Source organism: Euleptes europaea, chromosome 16 (genome assembly GCF_029931775.1).
Source record: "Euleptes europaea isolate rEulEur1 chromosome 16, rEulEur1.hap1, whole genome shotgun sequence".
Classification (NCBI taxonomy): Eukaryota; Metazoa; Chordata; class Lepidosauria; order Squamata; family Sphaerodactylidae; genus Euleptes; species Euleptes europaea.
Genome location: NC_079327.1, coordinates 10743109 through 10764902, shown reverse-complemented (window position 1 = coordinate 10764902; position 21794 = coordinate 10743109). Strand labels below are relative to the sequence as shown.

Here is a 21794-nt window from a genome sequence, read left to right as displayed (position 1 = left end):
CAAGCCCCACCAGGCTATGGCCTTGCCTACCTTCCTGAAATATGGGGCGGGTGGCACATTGGGGAACAATGCTCTCTAGATCCACAAGTGATTCATGAGACACCGAGTGAGTATTACTTTTCTAACAGAGCCAGCGTGGCATAGTGGTTAAGAGTTGTAGACTCTAATCTACAGAACCGGGTTTGATTCCCCACTCCTCCCCAGGAGTGGAGAACTCTTATCTGGAGAACTGGGTTTCTCTCCCCTCTCCTCCACATGAAGCTTTCTGGATGACCTTGAGCTAGTTACAGTTCTCTCAGAACTCTTCAGCCCCACCTACCTCACAAGGTGTCTGTTGTGTGGGGGAATGGAAGGTAAGCCGCTGTGAGACTCCTTAAAGGTAGACAAAAGTTTTTTCTCTCTGTAATCCCCTTTTTCTTTGTTCTGTATCCCACTATATAAAATAATTAAAAAAAAAAAAAAAGGTAGAGAAAAGTGAGGTATAAAACCCAATTCTTGTTCTTCTAACCACTGTGTGCGTGGGAAAGGGAGAGATACTCAGATTGGCAGTGGTTGAATGGAGATATTTATAATTTGTCCTCTTTAAAAAGAAATACACGGTTTAAAATGCATTTCTCTTTGGGTCAAAGGGAATGTGAGAGGTAACCTCTTGAAATGATGATTATTTATTTATTATTTATTGCTATGTGCATTGTCATCTGATTAAAGTTCTGTGTGAAGTTCTCCACCAGTTCCCTCTAGGGGGAAAAACTGAAATAAAGTTCGTGGGCGTAATTCTAGTATCTTTTTATGTTGTTTTTGGCCTTCTTAATGAAGATTCTCCGTCTCTTTCCCCCCCCATAAAGGTTCCTGATGTGATCAGCAGCATAAGGCAAGCTTCCAAGGCAGCCCTCAAGGAGGACGTCAAACCCAATAAAGACAGTGAAGATGCCTTCTACAACTCCCAGAAATTTGAGGTCCTGTACTGTGGCAAGGTGACAGTCGCTCACAAAAAGGCCCCCTCCACTCTGATCGATGACTGCATTGAGAAGTTCAACCAGCATGAACGCCAGCGCCTGAAACTGTTGAGCGAACAACGCAGTGCAGAATCCAGCGTGGACCTCCCTGAGAACGAAGGCAATGCGCCGTTTTCTCCTTTGGACAGTCCCTTCGAGGAGTCGAATGGTGCGGACCGCACTTGTGATAGTCACGTTGCGATGTTTTCGGTTGGAAGTCAGACGAACCTGGCGAGCCTCACTAGCTCCCGTCTCTCTTTCCCTGAGCGGATTTTGGAGGATTCTGGGTTTGACGATCAGCAGGAGTTTCGGTCCCGGTGCAGCAGCGTCACTGCTGTTATGCAAAGGAAGGTGCATGACAGCACCTTAAAAACCCAGTCGCGGAGACGGCATGCAAGTGCCCCCAGCCATGTCCAGCCCTCTGATTCTGAGAAGAACAGGACCATGTTGTTTCAGGTATGGTCACTATGTAATTTGCAGTTCATAGCCCTGGAGGCAGAGAGCAGATGAATTTGCATATTAATCTTCTTTAGCTTAATTCTTTATAGCAGGGGTGTCAAACATATGGCCCGCGGGCCGGATCCGACCCCTTGAGAATTCTTATCTGGCTCGCAAGCCAGCTAGGGTGGCCACCCCCCCCCCCCAGTCCTGAACTGGGCTGGCAAGCCCACTGCAGACTCGCCAACCGAGGCAGCCCCCCCCCCCCACATACACTCTTGATATGGGCTGATGAGGCATCGCCCAGCCCAATCAAGTGACATTTATGTCATATCCGGCCTTTGTAACAGATGAGTTCGACACCCCTGCTCTAAACATTGGGGAGACAACAATGAGGAAATTCAGGCATCAATGGTACAAACTACATTAAATGCCTTGAATTATACGTTCATTGATGCATTCTTGATTAGTGTAATGTTAGTATAACTAACCTACTGCGAATCCATTTTATATAAACTTGAAGAAATGGGATTCTGTGGTGTTGGCACTCTTAATTTCTTCCCAAGGAGAACCACAGACCATATAAGTTTATAAGACATGCCCAAACTATGTGGTTTTTTTCCCCCATCAGATTATTTCCCCCCATCTTTTAACCACTTTTAATTATGGCTTGCTTATGAAATATTTCTTGTCAACCTCCCTAGTTTCTGTAATTTATTTTAAAAGATGCAGCAATCAGAGAGATACTTAATAGGAGCATCCTGTTGTTTTTTTTAATTTTTTAAAAATTATTTAAAAACAAAATATAATACAAGAGTCTATGACAGAAATTACCTTAATACATCAACAACAAAATATACAAGCACAAACTAACTTTCTTTTCTCCTTAAGGACTGGAATATCTCATGGAACAGATTTTTAGGAATCCAGGTTTTTACAGCTGAAAGTCTAGATTATATGCTGGCCAAGAGAATGGGTGGTGCTTAGCATAAGAGTGAATGCACTTTTCCCCTTTTGTACTTTCCCTGCATGTTCTCCCTTGAGCATTGTATTTATCTTTTTTCTCTGATTCTTTGATCTCTCCTGTTGTGTTGTTTTAACCTTTTTTGGGGGGGGGGATCTTTGGTTCAGGACAGTGTTGTTATTGGACGTTTTCACAATGGAAAGATGTAGCGTTGTCTTCTTGAGTACCAACGTTCTGGTACAAATGGTCGAAGAACTGTAATGAGAAGTTCTGTAGGGGGGAAATAGTTCAAAATAAAGCTTGTATGTAGTGAGAAGTGTTGGGAGGCATGTCCTGACCCTTCAGTGGTTGATAGTCACTTGTAAGGCTGGAGTAGTTTGAAGCACTGGGGAAGAACGGGGGCTCCAGAAATTAAGGAGGTCAGCTATATAGCAGACATCTGTACCCTGGATACACATTGGTGTGAATATGACCAACTTTCTAATTCCTACCAACCCCACAAAAATAGCCTGAGTCTAAGGAAGATGTCTTCCTTCAGCTACCTCAAGAACTGTTGACTTAAGTTCTTAAAGGCACTCTGAATTGGCCATTGTTTGGCATAAGTGTTACTTTCCTTGAATATTTGCTAGTAAGCCCTATATGTTGAAGTTCTTAAATGAGCTTTTCGTCCTGACCGCAAAAAACAAAAACACGTTACTCTTGTATTGACATGCATCGTCTTCTGTTCAAGGTTGGTCGATTTGAAATTAACCTCATCAGTCCAGATTCTAAATCTGTTGTATTGGAGAAGAACTTCAAAGATATCTCATCATGTTCTCAGGTAAGTACAAAAGACAGTTTGGAAAAACAGCATTAACGTTTAGAGAGCAAAAAAGATGGACGGGGAAAAATGAAAGAAAGAAGTACAGAGTATTTCTGTGTACTTGGTTGCTGGTACTTCCTTCTTTCAATTGTTTATACAGTATATTCTACATCATACAGAATAGTACAAATGAAATTGGAGAGAACTGAGGATTTGAGTGCATGTTGATCAGTGATCATTTCTCACTTTAGTGCCTCCCATCCTAACCATAATCTAACAGACATTCTTCTACATGTTTTAATATCTTAGATACCCAGAGGTCACGTTTTATATTCTTACCACTGAATACTTTTGATCTGATAACTAACCTACTTACGAGACAAGCAGTTTCTGTTTGGTACAGTCATAAAGGAGAAAACAAATGTTTCTTAATGTAATATTTAGAAGTAGCTAGCAAAGAGCTAGAGAATGGCAGTACATTTCTTGATGCTGGCCCTGATCACTGTCTGGCTGTGGGCTACACATGATTCATAACAAATGTTGGCTTGGAATGAGATAAAAAATATAAGACCAAGGCCGATGGTGCAAAATAAACTAAAATATATATTTTATTACTTAGTTAAAATCCCCAAAATTCCCAATGCGTTTCACCAAGTGGCTTCTTCAGGGGAATCTGTTAGTCTTGCAGTGATTTTCCAAAAACAGTGGCTACTGATCTTGTACTCTTTTTAGGAAAATCACTGCAAGACTCCCTTGAAGAAGCCTCTTGTTGAGAAGTGTAGGGAATTTTTGGAATTTTTAACTGAGTAATAATATATATATTATTTTGCACCATGGACCCTGGCCTTATTTTTTTTATCTCCTAGTGACTGGTGCAGCCCTTTTATTTCTCCTGGCTTGAAATGAGAACCAGCATTTCCACATGCCCCTGAGAAGCATTTGTCCTCATGGTATAGATGCATATCAGCATATCCATAGGGTATACGTTTTACTCTGCTCTGGTTAGACCTCAACTACAGTACTGTGTTCAGTTTTGGGCACCACAATTTAAAAAAAGATGCAGACAAGCTGGAACGGGTCCAGAGAAGGGCAACAAAGATGGTGAGGGGTCTGGAGACCAAGTCCTATGAGGAAAGGTTGAAGGAGCTGGGTATGTTAACCTGAAGACGAGAAGACTGAGAGGGGATATGATAACCATGTTCAAGTACTTGAAGGGCTGTCCTATAGAGGAGGGTGCCGAGTTATTTTCTGTTGCTCAAGAAGGTCGGACCAGAACCAAGGGGTTAAAATTAAATCAAAAGAGTTTCTGTCTAGACATTAGGCAGAATTTTCTAATAGTTAGAGCGGTTCCTCAGTGGAACAGGCTTCCTCGGGAGGTGGTAAGCTCTCCTTCCCTGGAGGGTTTTAAGAAGAGGTTAGATGGCCATCTGTCAGCAATGCTGATTCTGTGACCTTAGGCAGATGATGAGAGGGAGGGCATCTTGGCCATCTTCTGGTCACTAGGGGTGTGGAGGGGGGAGGTAGTTGTGAATTTCCTGCATTGTGCAGGGGGTTGGACTTGATGGCCCTGGTGGTCCCTTCCAACTCTATGATTTAGAAGTCAAGCCAAAGGCTGTCCTCTGCTGAATTGTGGCAACTACTATTTTTCTACAAGAGCAGCCATAAGGTGGTTCTGTTCTAAATTTCCTAAACTAAAATAACATTACTTGAAACTGCTTTTTCTTGACTAAGGGTACCAGAGTGGTTTGGTTTTATGTACAGGGGTGTATGTGTAGACCAGTGGTTCCTAAAGTGGGCAGTATCACTCCCTGGGAGTGGTGGGATTACCTAGGGGGCACTAAGAAGCAAGAGGGCAGCAGGGGGGCTCTAGAGGTGGGCCCCTTCAACTGTGTTGTTCACTAATTTACAATAGATCAAGCTATGGCACTATGCTGGCAAATTTGGTGGAAACTATCAGAATTTTTTTCCAGACTCAGGAGCTGGAACCACTGGGTCAAGTTCATAAGTTCTGTTGAATAAAGTTCAACTAAAAAGTTTTAATTTGATTTTGAACAAATGTGCAATTAACTGTTACTGTTTTTGAAATTTTATTGTTGTTATGTTCTTTAGTGAGTCATGTAAACCCCTATTTTGAATAATGCTTTTTTATGGGGTAGGGGGCGCTGGGGTTGAATTTGTGGAACCAAGGAGGCAGTGGCCCAAAAAGTTTGGGGACCACTGGTGTAGACCTTTGTGCAGTTAGCTAAATCATGAATGTCAGTACTTTTATCAGTATAACGTTACCTACCAGAAGCAGCTGTGTGAATTTCCTTGTACTGTGGAGAACAATAAAAATGGTTGCTTGTTTTTGGGAATGTTGAACCATGCTGCTAGGAGTCAAAAAGGGCAAGAGTCCAGTAGCACCTTAAAGACTAACAAAAATATTTTCTGGTAGGGTATGAGCTTTCATGAGCCACAGCTCACTTCTTCAGATACCTTCTGAAGGTACAGATACCTTCAGATACAGATCTGAAGAAGTGAGCTGTGGGTCACGAAAGCTCATTACCCTACCAGAAAATATTTTTGTTAGTCTTTAAGGTGCTACTGGACTCTTGCCCTTTTTGACTACTGCAAACAGACTAACACGGCTACCCACTGTGAATTATCACGCTGCTAGGAGTGAATCAAAGTGAAAGAGAACCTGACAGGCAAGTACACTGGGTTAGTGGTGGGAGCATCCTTGTATAACACCTTCCGGGCACAAAGCCCCTTTTAAATTTCATCTTTTTGCAAGTGCCAGTTCTGTGATTATCTTTTGCTCTCTGTTGACTGGCGAAGCAAAGAGGAACTCCTCAATAGAACCCCTTTTGATCTGTTTGGAATGTCTGCTCTATTTCTTGATTTAATGTGACTCACATAAACGTAATGGAGGCTGTAGTATCTCTTGACTTTAGAATTTTTAATGAGGGTCCATGCTGGTTTTAGTGAGTGACCATGGTGCTTTGAAGCGTTTTTTTTTTAAACCCTTTTACTGAAGGATAGTATTTACTGAAAACAGCATTTCAATTAAGTGAAAACAAACCAGAGAACACTAATTATAATAATTGTACTTGGTAAGTGGGGCAGAGTGGTAAGCTACAGTACTGCGGTCAAAAGCTCTGCTCATGACCTGAGTTCGATCCCATCGGAAGTTGGTTTCAGGTAGCCGGCTCAAGGTTGACTCAGCCTTCCATCCTTCCGAGGTCAGTAAAATGAGTACCCATTTGACTGACTCATTTGACTTGAAGATGACTGGGGAAGGCACTGGCAAACCACCCCATAAACAAAGTCTGCCTAGTAAACGTCGGGATGTGACATCACCCCATGGGTCAGGAATAACCCGGTGCTTGCACAGGGGACCTTTACCTTTAAGTGGGGTACTTGCTTGAGTAATAAATCCACCATGCCGAAAGCTCTACTGTTCCTATTCCTCCCTGGGGAGGCCCAGAAATTTTGGAAGTTCAGATTCTTCCATGTGCCCCACAAACAGAAAGGAATCTCAGTATCCAAGATTCCTGTCATATATGCAATGTGGCTCTAAAGTAATGTGAGGACCACATATCTATATCAGTTATTAAAAGCTATACAAAATAATTGGATTATTCCAGCTCTACAATGCATGCTCGAAGAGTATGCTCTACTCAATTCTTAGGTATCCTTCTTACTCTGCAAACTCCACCATATTTCAGTAAATTAACAGTCCCAGGTTTCCAAAGAGCCTTTATGCTTGCTCGTTTGAATGCCACACCTTCAGCAGTGCTAAATGGAAGATTTGGAAATTTACCCTACCCTACCCTGAAAGACTTTGCTCATGTAATATGAAGAAAATTGATACGCTTTCTCACATGATGCTCGAATGTCCCCACTTCAAACTCCAATTTTAATTAAATTACCTGCCACGGTAACAGATGATAAAATAGTCCCCTTTTTGCTGGTGGATAGAGATCCAAGTATAACATTGGCGGTTGCCAAGTATCTCTCCACCATATTTTCCTTAAAGAAATAGATATTTTTTTTTAAAAAAAACTCCTTATTAGCTTCTCAAGCCCTATGGGTCATGGGAGCTTAGAAGGAAAAAGGAAAGGCAAGGACCACGCATGTAGGACAGCCCCCCTTGTTGAAGTGGTCTCTGAAGGCGTCTCTGTCCCTGTTTCCTCTTGTCTTTTCCGTTAAAAGGGATGCAGTATGGTGTCTTGTCTGCAGGCCCCAGGACAGGACAGGTGGTAGTATGAAGAGAATGAACCAGTGAAATAACCCCCTAGGCCTAGTGTATCAAATGGGAACAAACTACCTCCTTTACTGACTGCCTTGGAATCTTCGGTGTAACTCTTCAGAATATTCGGTGGTTATATGGATAACCATCTGTTACCTGAGATAACTGTTGGCTACTCTATACTCTCATGTGCATGGTCTCCCTTTTTAAAAAAGTAAAAGAAAACAAAATTAAGGATTACAGTGCATCTCCCCCTGCATTCGCCACTCTTCACTTTATGAGACAACTGTATTTTTTAAATGCAGACATGTACAGAGTTATTCCAGGGGCCCCCAATCTTGTTGAACCTGTGGACACTTGGAATTTTGTGTGCATTAATGCCCCTGTCACCCATCATGGGGGCACAGCCAACTACCAAATGGCTGCCATAGAGTCTGCAACCAGTCATCAAATATTGGCAGGTTCCAAGCGAAGGTTCCTGCTATGATGAAAATTGCTCTTTCTGTATGAATTCTCCCTGCAGATGGAAAGGTGATGCCTCCTGGGCTCTTTTGAAGAATCTGCTTTTTCAAAGAGATGGAGGAAAACCAGGATTAGCTCTTACCTTCGGGGAAGAAGGAAGTTGGCACCAGAAAACACAATGGCAAATACCACATTGGGAATTACTGGATTAGAATAACTCTGCATAAGCCTGCACTCGTACTCCTAATAGAAAACATTGATCATTGGCAAATGTATGTCAACTAAACTCAAACAACAATTGGTTCTTTTCTCCCCCTCTTCCCATAGGGCATAAAAAACATAGATCACTTTGGTTTTATTTGTCGAGAATCTACTGAACCTGGCATAAATCAGTATGTTTGCTATGTATTCCAGTGCGCAAATGAGTCTTTGGTAAGTTTATCACTGCTTTTCCTACAATTTATTTTTAATTTCAAAATGCTTCTAATCCTCCCTTCTCTCAACCAGCACAACCCAATGCAGGTTTCAGCTTGTTCAGTAGTTTTCATGTCAACAGTTGTGAAGACTTAAACAACAAGAAAGTTTTTTCTCTTTTCTTTTATGAGAAGATGCCTGATCCATTTTATGATCTTCTCCTGACCTCTGCATGAAGTCATAAGCCCCTGACGGTTGGAGAAAAGGAAAAGGGGAAGAGACTAGGGTTTATTCTTTCCCCAACTTCTATAGTAGACATTCATTGTGTGCCACTATTCAATTGTGCTTGATACACATACCAATCTTTGCCTGTTTCACTGGGGAAACCACTTCAGTTGAACCATTTTATCATTGATTTCCTCCATCCCACCAATACATGGGCAGGTACATCGTAATAAGTGCTCTCTAGACTCTTATTTATTTACTTTGTTTGCCTTTTTTGCTGAGATTCAAGGTGGATATCAAGATTCCTTGTTGTTCTGTGTGCTATAGCCTGTGGGAATGTGGGTAATTCAGAAGCACTATAACTTTAAATTGTCCAAGGACGTAAATCGTCACTGTTCACCTCTCTTCTTCCAGATACCCTTTAACAGAAGTTTTTCCTTGCCAGATTATTTCCACTAGTTAGAAATCCATAAATTTAGACTAGCTTCTTTATTGGAAGATGCAATACAATTGGGAGATACAATGCAATTATTGCAGAAGAACACAAATGCCCATTTTGTCCAGATCAAGTAGACTTCCCAGTCCACATTGTTTTAGCTTGTTCATGAAAAAATATAGCATGAAATAAACATATCACTCCTTGGATGAAACCGCTAATGACATTTTCTGAGAAGCGGATATTGTGTTATCTGCTATCAAGTAGATCGGTGAATTGCATGAGAGATGTGGTAACTTTCTCTTTATAGTGTCAAGAAAAAAATTAATATTCATTTCCCCTTTTTAAAAAGTGTGAAGCGGCAGAAGAATAGCCAGTGGCTGTTAAATTTGGGTTAAGGATAATTTTAAATTGCACATCTATAACCCTGACTGTCAGGCAAATTGTTTGCTGGGAAGCTGATAAAATCTGAGCTCTCCCACAGTTGCAAAGAAGATGGGGTGCCTTGAGTGAGCCTAGAATTTTAATCTAGATATCAAAAGTGTATGGGGGAAAACTGTTTTACTGTATGAAGAGAGATAGTCATTGTCACATACAGTGAGATCTGGGAGCCCTGGATGACCTCAGAGATCATATTATCTGTGTATAGTTGCTATTAGTTATTTGGTGGTATTAATTCTTCCACAGTTTCAAATTTAAAAGTTTTTTTTAAAGAATTTTGAATTTTGGATGGTAAGAAACCAACCTCAAATGAATAAAAAACTCAAACAACCATAAGACTCTTTAACTAAGACCTCTCAAAACTTAATTCTAGCTATAAGCTCTTGTGATCTGTTAGGCTTTAGCAGAACCGCTAAGAATCGACAACTGAGTATTTAATAATGTTTTTTAAAGAGAAAACTTTCATAGCCCCTAAATCCTTCAGCAAGTTTGTGCTTCTTTTTCTATTTAAAGATGAAGGTCTCATTCCTTTCCTTACCATCTTTTTGGTATCCAGATATAAAGAGAGAAGATTAAAGTAAACTAGAAGCTACTGTAAGAAGCTAATGTTATTCCCGGTCTCCACCCTATCACCCCGCCTGCTTCACTATCCTCATTTAAAATATATGAAGGGAAAGCATATATTTGAAAAGCTTTTATGTAAAGGCATGAAAATGCATTTGAATTTCTATACCCGTTGAGGGGGAAACCGTGTAGCCTTTGACCCGGTTTCCCCACAAAGAATGCCAAGTTTGGTCGCCTCAAAGCGGGGAGGGTGTGGGAATCTTGCACTGCTTGTGATGCTGTCAGGGCAAAGCCCAGACTGGCGTCTGAGGACAATAAAGGCAGACACGTTGTTCAGTTGGTTACAAATGGGCTTCTCTTCCGTCCCTCCCAATCCCAGAATATTCAAGGGCTAGCTTCTCTACCATCTGTGGAGGTACGGGTCTCGATGGATTCGCTATGGATGCCAGAAATTTTTAAGCTCTCGTAAAACAGTTTGTCGGAGGCACAGAATCGTTGGCTTGTGCTAGTAAAGCCGGCGTGAAATAGAATTGCAATCTTAAGCATGCATTTTGTGTCACAAATAATCGGCGAGAGGTGTGATGTTCTGGGAAATTCTCCTGTGGGAAACCCCCCTTGGAATGAAAGGGAGTGCAGTACCCTAAAGCAAGGGTGTCAAACACAAGAGTCGGCCCCTCGAGAGCTCGTATCCGGCCGCGAGACGGCCGAGGAAGCTACCTCCCCCAGTCCCAATCTGGGCTGGCGAGGCATGGCCCAGGCCGACCAAGTGACATTTATGTCATATCCGGCCCTCGTAACGATTGAATTCGACACCCCTGCCCTAAAGCATGCTGTGCCCTTGAATTCTAATACGAACTCATGCTCTGTGGTTTCAGACTCTGAACATGGGGCACGCTTGTTAAAAAAAAACACCCTGTATTATAATTGGTGGTAAAATGTGCAGGTTTAACATTTCGCTTTCCATCTTCCTTTCAGGTTGATGAGGTGATGCTCACTCTCAAACAGGCTTTTAGCACCGCTGCCGCCCTCCAGAACGCCAAGACGCAAATTAAACTGTGCGAAGCCTGTCCGATGCACTCGTTACATAAACTCTGTGAAAGGATTGAAGGTAGCTGCCGCCCTGTCGTTACTCGCTTGCTTAAAACGGAACACGATTGCTTTTTTTCATGGTGCAGTAAAGCTTTGTGTTTGTGTGTGTGTGTGGGAGGTGCAACAAGGCCTCAGGTGTAAACCCTGTGGAGTGCATTGTTTTCTGTATTTGGTCCAGAATTGAATAGACACCCATACATGATGTGGGAAGTCCTGCTATAGTTGTTTACCCGATAAGACATATACCAGACCTCCTAAAACACTTTGGGATTAGCCCTTCAGGTATTTTTTGGTGGGATTTACTATCTGTTCTAATAATTCCAGTAATGTCAACAGATTCAACAAGTTTGGGAATCCCTAATTCTAGCTTTTCAGTCTCTCTCTCTCTCTCTTTCTTTCTCTCTCTCTCTCTCTCTCTCTCTCTCTCTCTTTCTTTCTCTCTTTCTTTCTCTCTTTCTTTCTCTCTTTCTTTCTCTCTTTCTTTCTCTCTTTCTTTCTCTCTCTCTCTCTTTCTTTCTTTCTTTCTTTCTTTCTTTCTTTCTTTCTTTCTTTCTTTCTTTTTCTCTTGTTCTTTTTGTTCTTTCTCTCGTTCTGTCTCCCTCTTTCTGTCTAGTCTGCTGTAATTTGCTAGTGACTTTTCCCTCTTAGGTATCAGAGATTTTTCTTGAAAGCTCAACTGACACGTTTCAACTACAAGTACATGTTTTTTTTAAAAAAAAAATCTCCTGCAGAGCGTAGGAGGTTACTTAACTGACAGATAACAGACCTGCCTGTGAGGTGCAAATCTTGCAGAGAACTTACTCTGCTTCCCTTCCAGTTGTTTGCACTGGGATGACATGTCTGTACCTGGATTGCAGTGCTACTGCAGGCAGGGAAAGCGAAGACTCACTTTCTCTCTCTGACTTGATTTGCTCCTGGAACTGTAGATGTTATCATCACAATAGCAAGTACTTAGATATTTTTAGCTCCCTCTGGTGATCAAACAGCCAACGGATATGGTGTCCTGTGCCCTCATAGCCTCAGTTTAATTGCAGACTATCTGAAGGCAAAAGGAGAACAGCAGCAAACATTTCCAGTTTCAACTTCCTAGATTCTAGCAATAGTGTAAGTAGAGGACTTTTGATTTGCTCTGTAATAGCTGGCTGGCTAGTACAGGGGTCCCAAATATGGTGCCTACTGATTCCTTTCTTGGTGCCCACCAAGTATTTTTAGAAAGTTGGCAACCATTTTGCGGCTGTGCCTACCACCCTGTGTCAGATTTCCAAGGGGCTCATATACTCAAAAAGGTTGGTGACCCCTAAGCTAGTATTTAGGTTTATTGAGAGACAAAATTGAAATTATTGGAAAAGTTTGAATTTTGAAAAAAAATATATACGTAGAAGCCAAGATCTTTTCTTTGTATATATAATTTCCCAGATATTAACACTTGGCCCTAAAAGACATTGGGAGTATCAGAATAGATAAGGTGCTTCTGCGTGCTAAAGAGAGTAGAAATTCTGGCGTGTAAATGTCTGAGATACCCTCATCACTAAATTCTGTAAAGGGATTTTTGTCTCTCCCCCAGAAGTATGAAATATATCCCCAAATCGTTAATATACCAAATCGTTAATATAAAACGCAGAAAACTAAAATTTGGTGCTAATTTTGTCCAAAATATTTGGGGTGGGGGATTATTGTCCTGTAGATGAAACCTTGGTACATGAAGTAGCCATTGTACAGGGAGAAGTCCAGCACAGAGCAAGTCAAACCTCACATAGAACATAGCGTTGAGCTGTGCCATGGGTGGAGGAGAATTTCAGGTAGTAACCACCTAATAGATAGGACATTTTGGAGGACTTTCATTCATAGGGTCGCCATGAGTCGGAAGCGACTTGACTGCACTTACACACACAACCACCTAATATCTATTGATGCTTGCAGAAAGCAGGGTAAATTTACTCTGTGTGTAAAGAGACAGAGAATTTTAGGCATGAAAATTGTGCTTATGTCCATCTTTATTTCTGAGCTTATGTCTGAGCTGTATGTGTTGTGTTTGAGTTTGGGACTGAAGCTGGCTTACTTCTGAAGTTCCAGGATATAGGAAGAAATCATCCAGCTGCCTTGCCTGAAGTTAAGCAGGTCTGACTCTGGTCAGCGCCTGAACAGAGTACTTCATGTACAGCGACCTCCTTGAGGTCCATGGTGGAAGAAAAACAGAATGTAAATGTCATTTAAAAATCTGATAAAAATCTGATTTTTAATTTTCGGTCTCATGTAGAACAGCTGGGATGGAGCAAGAAACTCAAAATGGAGTTCATGTTTTATATGAAGGCTGACCTTCTTGATGGTCTAACACAGGGGTGTCAAACATAAGGCCCGTGGGCCAGATCCAGTCCCTTGAAGGCTCTTATTTGGCCTGCAAGCCAGCCGAAGCAGCCCCCCCCCCAACTCGAACTGAGCTGGTGAGGCCTGGCCTGGCCTGACCAAGTGGCATTTATGTCATATCTGGCCCTCATAACAAATGAATTCGACACCCCTGGCCTAACATGATTTAACAGGCTATGAACTATCCTTCGAATTTTCAGCTCGAGCTTTGTATTTGGTGGCGCAAATTTGGTGGCTTGCTTTGGCGCAAGCAAAAAGTGATGCATGTTTAATGAATGGGACTTTTGCTTACAGATGCAAAGCAGACTGTTTGAAAGGCTCTCCTCTTCCTTTCTTTAAGGTCTTTACCCACCAAGAGCGAAGCTTGTGATTCAGAGACATTTGTCCATCCTCAGTGACAACGAGCAAGCTGACATCTTTGAACGTGTCCAGGTAATAAATGGAATCGGTTGGCGTCCTTTGTCTGGGAAAGAGATGCAGGATCAGGTTACTAGATCGAAGACTTGCAAGAATCAAGAGCATCCTATCGACCTCCCTGCCCCCATTCTATGAGAGATAATTTGGGTACACAGTCATTCATAGCTGCCTTCTACGTTGGTTCTTAACTAGCGTTGCAATAAACTAACCTAGAGACACTAAAAGAGTGTGAAGTCTACTGTCATTTAAAAATCTAACCGAGCCGAATTGTAGATGTCAGAGTTTCTAAACAAATCTTACTACTTTCTGTCTCGACAGAAAATGAAACCTATTAGTGACCAGGAAGAAAACGAGCTTGTGATCTTACATCTGCGACAGTTGTGTGAAACGAAACAAAAGACACACGTGCACATTGGCGAGGCACCAGTGGTAAAACCTGTGTTCTCTTCTACTGTTTAGTAATGCTGGAAGAAAGACACATTGTGTAGTAATGCTATTTAGTAATGCTGGAAGTGACATGGGATTGGAGTGATATGGGATGTTCATGGAGGAGAGGGGTATTCATGGCTACTAGTTAAAATGGATACTAGTCATGATGCATACCTATTCTCGCATGCTGAATATATTAGGTGCTGTGGAACACAGGATGGTGCTGCTGCAGTTGTCTTGTTTGTGGGCTTCCTAGAGGCACCTGGTTGGCCACTGTGTGAACAGACTGCTGGACTTGATGGTCCTTGGTCTGATCCAGAAGGGCTTTTCTTATGTTCTTATGTGGTGGGGGGGGGCCAAGGGGAATCTTTTACTTTAACACTAGCACGTTGTGATCCTAAGCTTGCTTTTTGCCAGAATGTAAGGTTCCTTGGCCCTGACCTGGATGGCTTCATCATGTTGGCTCTTGGAAGTTAAGCAGGGTCGGCCCTGGTCAGTACTTGGATGGGAGACCACCAGGAAACTTGGGGGTTGCTATGCAGAGGCAGGCAATGGCAAACTGCTTCTGACTATCTCGGGGTGCATCAACAGAGGCATAACATCCAAATTGCAAGAGGTCGTAGTTCCACTGTACACTGCATTGGTCAGGCCGCACCTGGAGTGTTGTGTGCAGTTCTGGAGGCCTCACTTCAGCAAGGATGTGGACAGAATGGAGCGGGTACAGAGGAGAGGGACGAGGATGATCAGGGCTTGCAATAATGGGTTTAAATTGTGGGTGGAAAGGTACCAGGTGGATATAGGAAACATTTTTTACAATAAGAGTTGTACGACAGTGGAATCAGTTACCTGGGGAGGCGGTGAGCTCCCCCTCACTGGCAGTCTTTAAGCAGAGGCAGGACAAACACTTGTCAAGGGATGCTCTGGGCTGATCCTGCATTAAGCAGGGGGTTGGACTAGATGGCCTCTATGGCCCCTTCCAACTCTATGATTCTGTGAACATCTCTTGCCTTCACAATCCTATGGGGTTACCATAAATTGGCTGTGACTTGATGACACTTTCCACCGTTACAAGTTTCCTTGAAAACGATTCGACAGACTTCTGAGAGAATGTTGTTCAGATTAGAGTGACAAACCACTTACCTGTAGGTAGAGGTCTTCCCTCTGCAATTTACAGTGTAATCCTAAACAGAGTTGACCCCTTATATTGAAATCAGTACATTTAGGATTGCTCTGTTAGTTCTCCTTGGAAAATAATTAATTTAATACTTAGTGGGCTGGATAAACACCATTTCTTTATATGTAATGACAGGGCTTTGGTCTACTGAAAAAATCTTCTATGAGTTACAAAAATATTTAGTAGTTGTTTTGTTTTTCTCAGTATTTTAACTGGTAATATTTATAAGCCCTGACCTGGATGGCCCAGGCTAGCCTGATCTCGTCAGATCTCAGAAGCTAAGCAGGGTCGGCCCTGGTTAGTATTTGGATGGGAGACCACCAAGGAAGTCCAGGGTTGCTGTGCAGAGGAAGGCACTGGCAAACCACCTCTGTTAGTCTCTTGCCATGAAAACCCCAAAAGGGGTCGCCATAAGTCGGCTGCGACTTGAAGGCACTTTACACACACAATATTTATAAACCACCTTTTGATTGCAAGATGCTGGAGGCACCTGTTAAGAGAGAACCAAGAAACCAAAGAATTGCACCATAAAATGCAGTGAAATATAAACATTTCAAAACGAAAAACAAGCAGCGACAACAAATTTGATTTGCAGTTCACACATATTCCCTATGCCAAACACCTCTATATCAAGAGGACAACTGGACTTCCCTTGGAACTGAGTTTCATAATTGCAAGGCATTCACAGAGAACATAATAGTCTTCATCCAGGGAGCTACTTCTGGGAGAATTGGATCATGCAGCAGACCCCAAAAAACAAGGTGTCGAAGCCTGCATTGTTGAAATGTTTTGGGGAAGGGCTGTGGCTCAGTGGATGAGCCTCTGCTTTGCATGCAGAAAGTGCTAAGTCCAATCCCTGTTATTTCCAGTTAAAAGGACCAAGCAGTAGGTGATGGGGAAAACCCTTTGTCCAAGACCCTGGAGACCTGTGGCCAGTCTGAGTAGCCAGTACTGACCTTGATGGACCGATGGTCTGATTCGATATGAGGCAGCTTCGTGGGTGTTTAGTTATATGTTTGCTTGGAATCTGAAATGTGAAAAATTTCTCCAGATCTGGTCCTGCCAGTCCTACTACCAATTTTGACAGAATAGCAGCCTGTGAGTCCAAACTTTGAATCATGAATGTCTCACTACAGATCAGTCTCTTAGCTGCTACACTGTAATAGTTCTCCGTAAACTATATTAAAAACAAGGGCTTATTTTTTCCCCTATACAATTTAGGGTTGGCTGGATAATTCCAAGGAAACTAGCCTAGCAAAAATGTAGGCGTGACATTTTTCAAAAAAAGGAGACCAAGAAACATACCCCACTTACCTGCTTTTTTGCTAGGGTTGCCAGCTCCAGGTTGGGAAATACCTGGAGATTTTTGGGGCAGAGCCTGAGGAGGGCGGGGTTTGGGGAGGGGAGGGACTTCAATGCCATAGAGTCCAGTTGCCAAAGCAGCCATTTTCTCCAGGTGAACTGATTTCTATTGGTGGGAGATCAGTTGTAATAGCAGGAGATCTCCAGCTAGTACGTGCAGGTTGGCAACTCTATTTGTTGCTAATATGAATGTGAGTTATGTTCAGTGTTAGATGTCTTCAGGCGGCTATATTGACCAAAACGAGCATGTGTTCTCGCATTTGTTTTAGCAGAATACCTGCAACAACTCAGTTACCGAAATCGCGGCGAGCGGCGGCAGGTTCAAACTGGATGTTCTGAAAAACAAGGCCAAGAAATCTTTGACTAGTTCTCTGGAAAACATTTTCTCAAGGGTAAGATTAGTGAGCTTCAACAGGATATAATTGACAATAATATTGTCATCTCCTATTAGATCTTTCATTAGCTTCTTCCTTGCGGGTTAAATAGGAGGAGCTGGCATCTATTTAGGGCCTTCCTAAATCCATCACACAAAACTGAAATTGCAATGGAACGATAGAGTGCGCTAATTATTCTCAAAATTGCCTTGTATGCCACACCTACTGCTAGAATTAGGACTAATTTGTGTTGTCAAAACAATGTGGTTTGTACATTTTATTTACCCCCCACCCCCACGGCAGTCCCCCGATCCTCATGGCTTTTTGTCTCCCCTGGCAAGAAAAGAATAGTGAGGGAAACTCCTGCTACCAGTTTTAAACTATTTCATTTGCAAAACAGAGAAGCAAAACCAAGATTCCCGTAGCTGTGTGCGTTTAACAGTTCTGAGCCTTTACCGCAGGGGTGTCAAACATAAGGCCTGTGGGGCCGGATCCAGTCCATTGAGAGCTCTTATCCAGCTGGCGAGCCAGCCGAGCCACCCCCACACTGCCCTCTTGGTCTGGGCTCGATCGGCCCCCATCAAATGACATGTCATATCCAGCCCTGCTTTATAGAAAGCGAATAGATCAAGTGCAGTTTTTGTTAGGGAGTGGAGACTGTTCTTTAGTTGAATAAATATAACCTGTATTCAACCCCAGATCTCATAAATGCAGTATCTGTCTCTTGCTGTCGGCGCATGCCTAGCTAAAATTCTTGGTATCTGAAAAATGTAATATGAATGGTAAGCACATTTTTGACCGTCTAAAAGGAAGCATCGATTAATGCCTGAAGTAAAATTCTGAATCTTTTGTTTAGAACAGATTGTTGTTTGGTGCACAGATTGTTGTTTGGTGCACCGATAAATACTTATATTTCAGAATCAGATTGAAAAATGACAGTGAAGAAAGTACATGTAGAATGAATTAATACTTAATTAGCTTGAAAGGCCTACCTCTGTCTTTTTTTAAAAATAAGAATTGGGTTCCTTTGTTCCTCAATTATGTGAAAATACAAAATACTCCAAATATTTATTCTTTTAGTCATGATATTCTTTTTCTGCATTGTAAATCATCTCATTTTTTGTGACATGATGTTCACCTAAGGTTACAAGTTATATGCACTAAGGTTGTATATATCTGCCATCAAACGTTATGGATGTGTGCCCTGGAGCGCTGTAGATAAATTCTGTATCTTTAACAGAATGCCGTGAACGCTGCAGGAATTTGTAAAAAAGAAAGCCAAGAAGTTGCATTTTTTTCAAGCAAAGTGTGCATGGAAAATAATCTGGAAAATGCTCTGATGGGAATTTTTTTTAAAATCAGGGGCTGTTCTGTGCCTTCACCCTGAAGTGTAGGGGTATGCATTCAGCATCCAGGTGTTAACGTGTTTAGTATTGAAAAAGTTTAAAAAATACGCCAGACCTGTAGCCAGGTGTTGCAAAAATCAGCAAAGAAAAGTACTAAATTCTAGTTTTATAAGGTGTTTTGTTCCCCATGAGATATGTAGTGCAGGGAATCACTCCTCTCCACCCACAATCACACACACACAAAATGATCCAGTTGCAAAGGATTCTTATAGTGCAGTGATGCCTCAATATCCAACCGTGTGCGAATGCAGCCATGGCTTTGCTTCCTGATAACTTAAACGGGGTTTCTACATACTTATTTCGAGCAATAGAAAATGGGGCATAAACAAAGGGCTTATTTCCACCACCCCTCTTTTCTGATGTTTTGTAGGGAGCGAACAGAATGCGTGGCCGTTTGGGGAGCGTGGACAGTTTTGAAAGATGCAACAACCTCTCCTCTGACAGAGTAAGTACCTAGTTTTAAGACGATAATTTCAGAGGGCAGCCGTGTCGGTCTGCAGTAGAAAAGCTAGAATCGAGTCCAGTAGCACCCTGGAGACCGACTGTCATATAGAGGAGGATGCCGAGTTGTTTTCTGTTGTTCCAGAAGGTCAGACCAGAACCAATGGGTTGAAATTAAATCAAAAGAGTTTCCATCTAGACAATAAGAATAATTTTCTAGCAGTTAGAGCGGTTCCTCAGTGGAACAGGCTTCCTCGGGAGGTGGTGGGCTCTCCTTCCCTGGAGGTTTTTAAGAAGAGGTTAGATGGCCATCTGTCAGCAATGCTGATTCTATGACCTTAAGCAGATCATGAAAGGGTGGGCACCTTGGCCATCTTCTGGGCATGGAGTAGGGGTCACTGGGGGTGGGGTGGGAGGTAGTTGTGAATTTCCTGCATTGTGCAGGGGGTTGGACTAGATGACCCTGGTGGTCCCTCCTAACTCTATGATTCTAAGATTTTCAGAGGGTGAGTGTTCAAGAGCCAAAGTTCCTTTCTTCAGATACAAAGGGATCTTTGACTTGCGAAAGATCATTCTCCAAAAAATCTCGTTAGTCTCTAAGGTGCTGCTGGACTCAAACCTAATTTTAAGGAGCAAACAGTGCAAGGCAAGCTCTTATGCTAATTTCTACTCTCTTGTTCTGCTAATACTTTAAAAAAATAGCTAGTACACTGTCTGCTATAATGCTATATTGACTCTTTTTATATGAAATGCTATTAAGAATAACTTCTATCTGTGCTTAGAAAGAGCCATCTGCCTGGCGGGGCTGCTGAGGGCCAGCGTGGACCTCCCACCCCAAACAGAAGTTTCCTTGGGGCCCTTCACTCGCACACACACACACACACACACCGATATCATATGAGAGCCATTTGCATCATGTGTCTGCCTGGCTTCACGGGCCCCTAGGTTGGCTGGAGCCCAGAACCTTCTCCTCTGTTCTCTTCTGTTGCCTGGTAACCTGTGGCATGCAAGAATAATTTCTAGACAACCCAGACAAGCAAGGTTATGTGAACTGGAAGAAAGCTTGTCTCCCGTTCTTTTCAAGCCACCAAGTTGCCAGAAATGGCTGACGTAGGCAAGTGAGCCAAGGAACACTTTTTTTGTCAATGAGTAACAGACAAGACTCACTGGAAAAGACAATAATGCCAGGAAAAGTTGAAGGCAGCAGGAAAAGAGGAAGACCCAACATGAGATAGATTGACTCAGTCAAGGAAGCCACGGCCCTCAGTCTGCAAGACCTGAGCAAAGCTGTTAAGGATAGGATGTTTTGGAGGTCATTAATTCAAAGGGCCACCATAAGTCGGAAGCGACTTGATGGCACTTAACACACACACACACAATTGTTTTGTAGACTTGTCTGCAAGACTGCTTTTATTCCTTATTTTCTTAGTTCTGTTATTTATACACACACACACTATATGCTTTTGTTATCATAGGACACAGGACAATTTTTGGCTGTCTTCTTGTTTTCCCGGAGTTTTCTAAGAGAGTGTCTCTGAGAGAAAGAAACTGGACAACTTTCGTGGTTTGTTGGTGTAAAGTGACTTCCCCTCAGAACAAAAGTAGTAGGAAAATGAATATATGAGCCAAGTGCTTATTATTTAAGGAATAACATTTTAATTGATTGCCCGTTATTGTTTGCTTGTCTGTGTTGTACGGGAAAGAAGTTTGCTGCCCGCTTTCTCTTTGTTTCTTGTTTTTAAATAACTGCTGCATACTCTGGAATACTCTCCCCCCCTTGAGATTCAGATGTTATTTGCAATTATCCCTCTGCTGTTACTGTTAATGTCTTCGTTTAATAATAGATTCCTTTTCCAGGATACTGCTTTGACAGCGCAGGAAATCTGTGCCTGATATGTCGAGGAAATGAGTAAAGAAACCAATTTTATTGGCGGCTGGGCCCTTAGCTTGATTTCCCTCTTTTCCTCCCTTTCTCTAAAGGCATGCAACAGTCTCTAAAGGCATGCAACAGTCTAGATACAGCGTCCAGTAGTTCTAGGATGTTTTGAATGTTGCTGCAGGTCTTTTTGCAATATTTTCTATCCGAGGAGATGGCATTTTCAGGGCTTTGACTCAGTCAATGTCAAACAATTGTATCTCCTTTGCTAAGGAGGGGGGGGAAAAAAGGCTTCGTCTTTGTTTTGTTTAGCTGCAGATATCACTGTGCTGTGTTCTGGGAGGCAAAGAAGAGAACCTCACTCCTGTCTGACTTCTTTTAGGACTGCTCCTCCGGGGAATCTCCTCCCCCAACTCCCCCGGGTTCGCCGATATCCTCGGTTTGGCAGCCTTTTCCCGAAGAGGATTTTGATTCGCCTCAGTTTCGAAGGCGCGCGCACACGTTCAGCCACCCGCCGTCCAGCGCGAAGAAAAAGATCTCTTTCCAAGACGGGAGATCCCAAAGCGTCAAGTCTCCTCTCCTGAGACAGAACTCTGTGGAACAGAGCAGGTGAGTCTGACCAGAGACACCTGAGCTAAATCACTTCCCTGGCATACAACTAGGTCACCTTGGGGTGTGCCCCCCCCCTTTTCAGCTCTTCCTTGGAGATAACATGAGACTGAAAAGCAAGAGTCTTATCAGAATAATTAGCAAATATTAGTAGACTGCCAAATTAGACAGAATAGCATCACAGTGTAATTTACTCAAGAGGAAGTCTTTCTGAATTCGGTTGGGAATTCCTCCTAAGTACAATGCCTTAGGGCATTGTGCACTCATATATGTAGACCTCT

At 42.4% G+C, this 21794-nt stretch overlaps 1 protein-coding gene across 1 annotated transcript in view; it reads left to right on the top strand.

The window, feature by feature from the left end:
- The first annotated feature begins 1247 nt into the window (after nucleotides 1-1247).
- TBC1D4 (TBC1 domain family member 4) overlaps nucleotides 1248-21794 on the top strand; it is a 50040-nt gene continuing 29493 nt past the window's right edge. The window contains exons 1-9 of the mRNA XM_056861888.1: nucleotides 1248-1451; nucleotides 3128-3217; nucleotides 8220-8324; nucleotides 10948-11080; nucleotides 13766-13857; nucleotides 14161-14271; nucleotides 17077-17199; nucleotides 18958-19032; nucleotides 21287-21513. Of these exons, the coding sequence (XP_056717866.1) occupies nucleotides 1335-1451; nucleotides 3128-3217; nucleotides 8220-8324; nucleotides 10948-11080; nucleotides 13766-13857; nucleotides 14161-14271; nucleotides 17077-17199; nucleotides 18958-19032; nucleotides 21287-21513 (1073 nt within the window). The 5' untranslated portion in view covers nucleotides 1248-1334. The remainder of the gene's footprint in view (nucleotides 1452-3127; nucleotides 3218-8219; nucleotides 8325-10947; nucleotides 11081-13765; nucleotides 13858-14160; nucleotides 14272-17076; nucleotides 17200-18957; nucleotides 19033-21286; nucleotides 21514-21794) is intronic.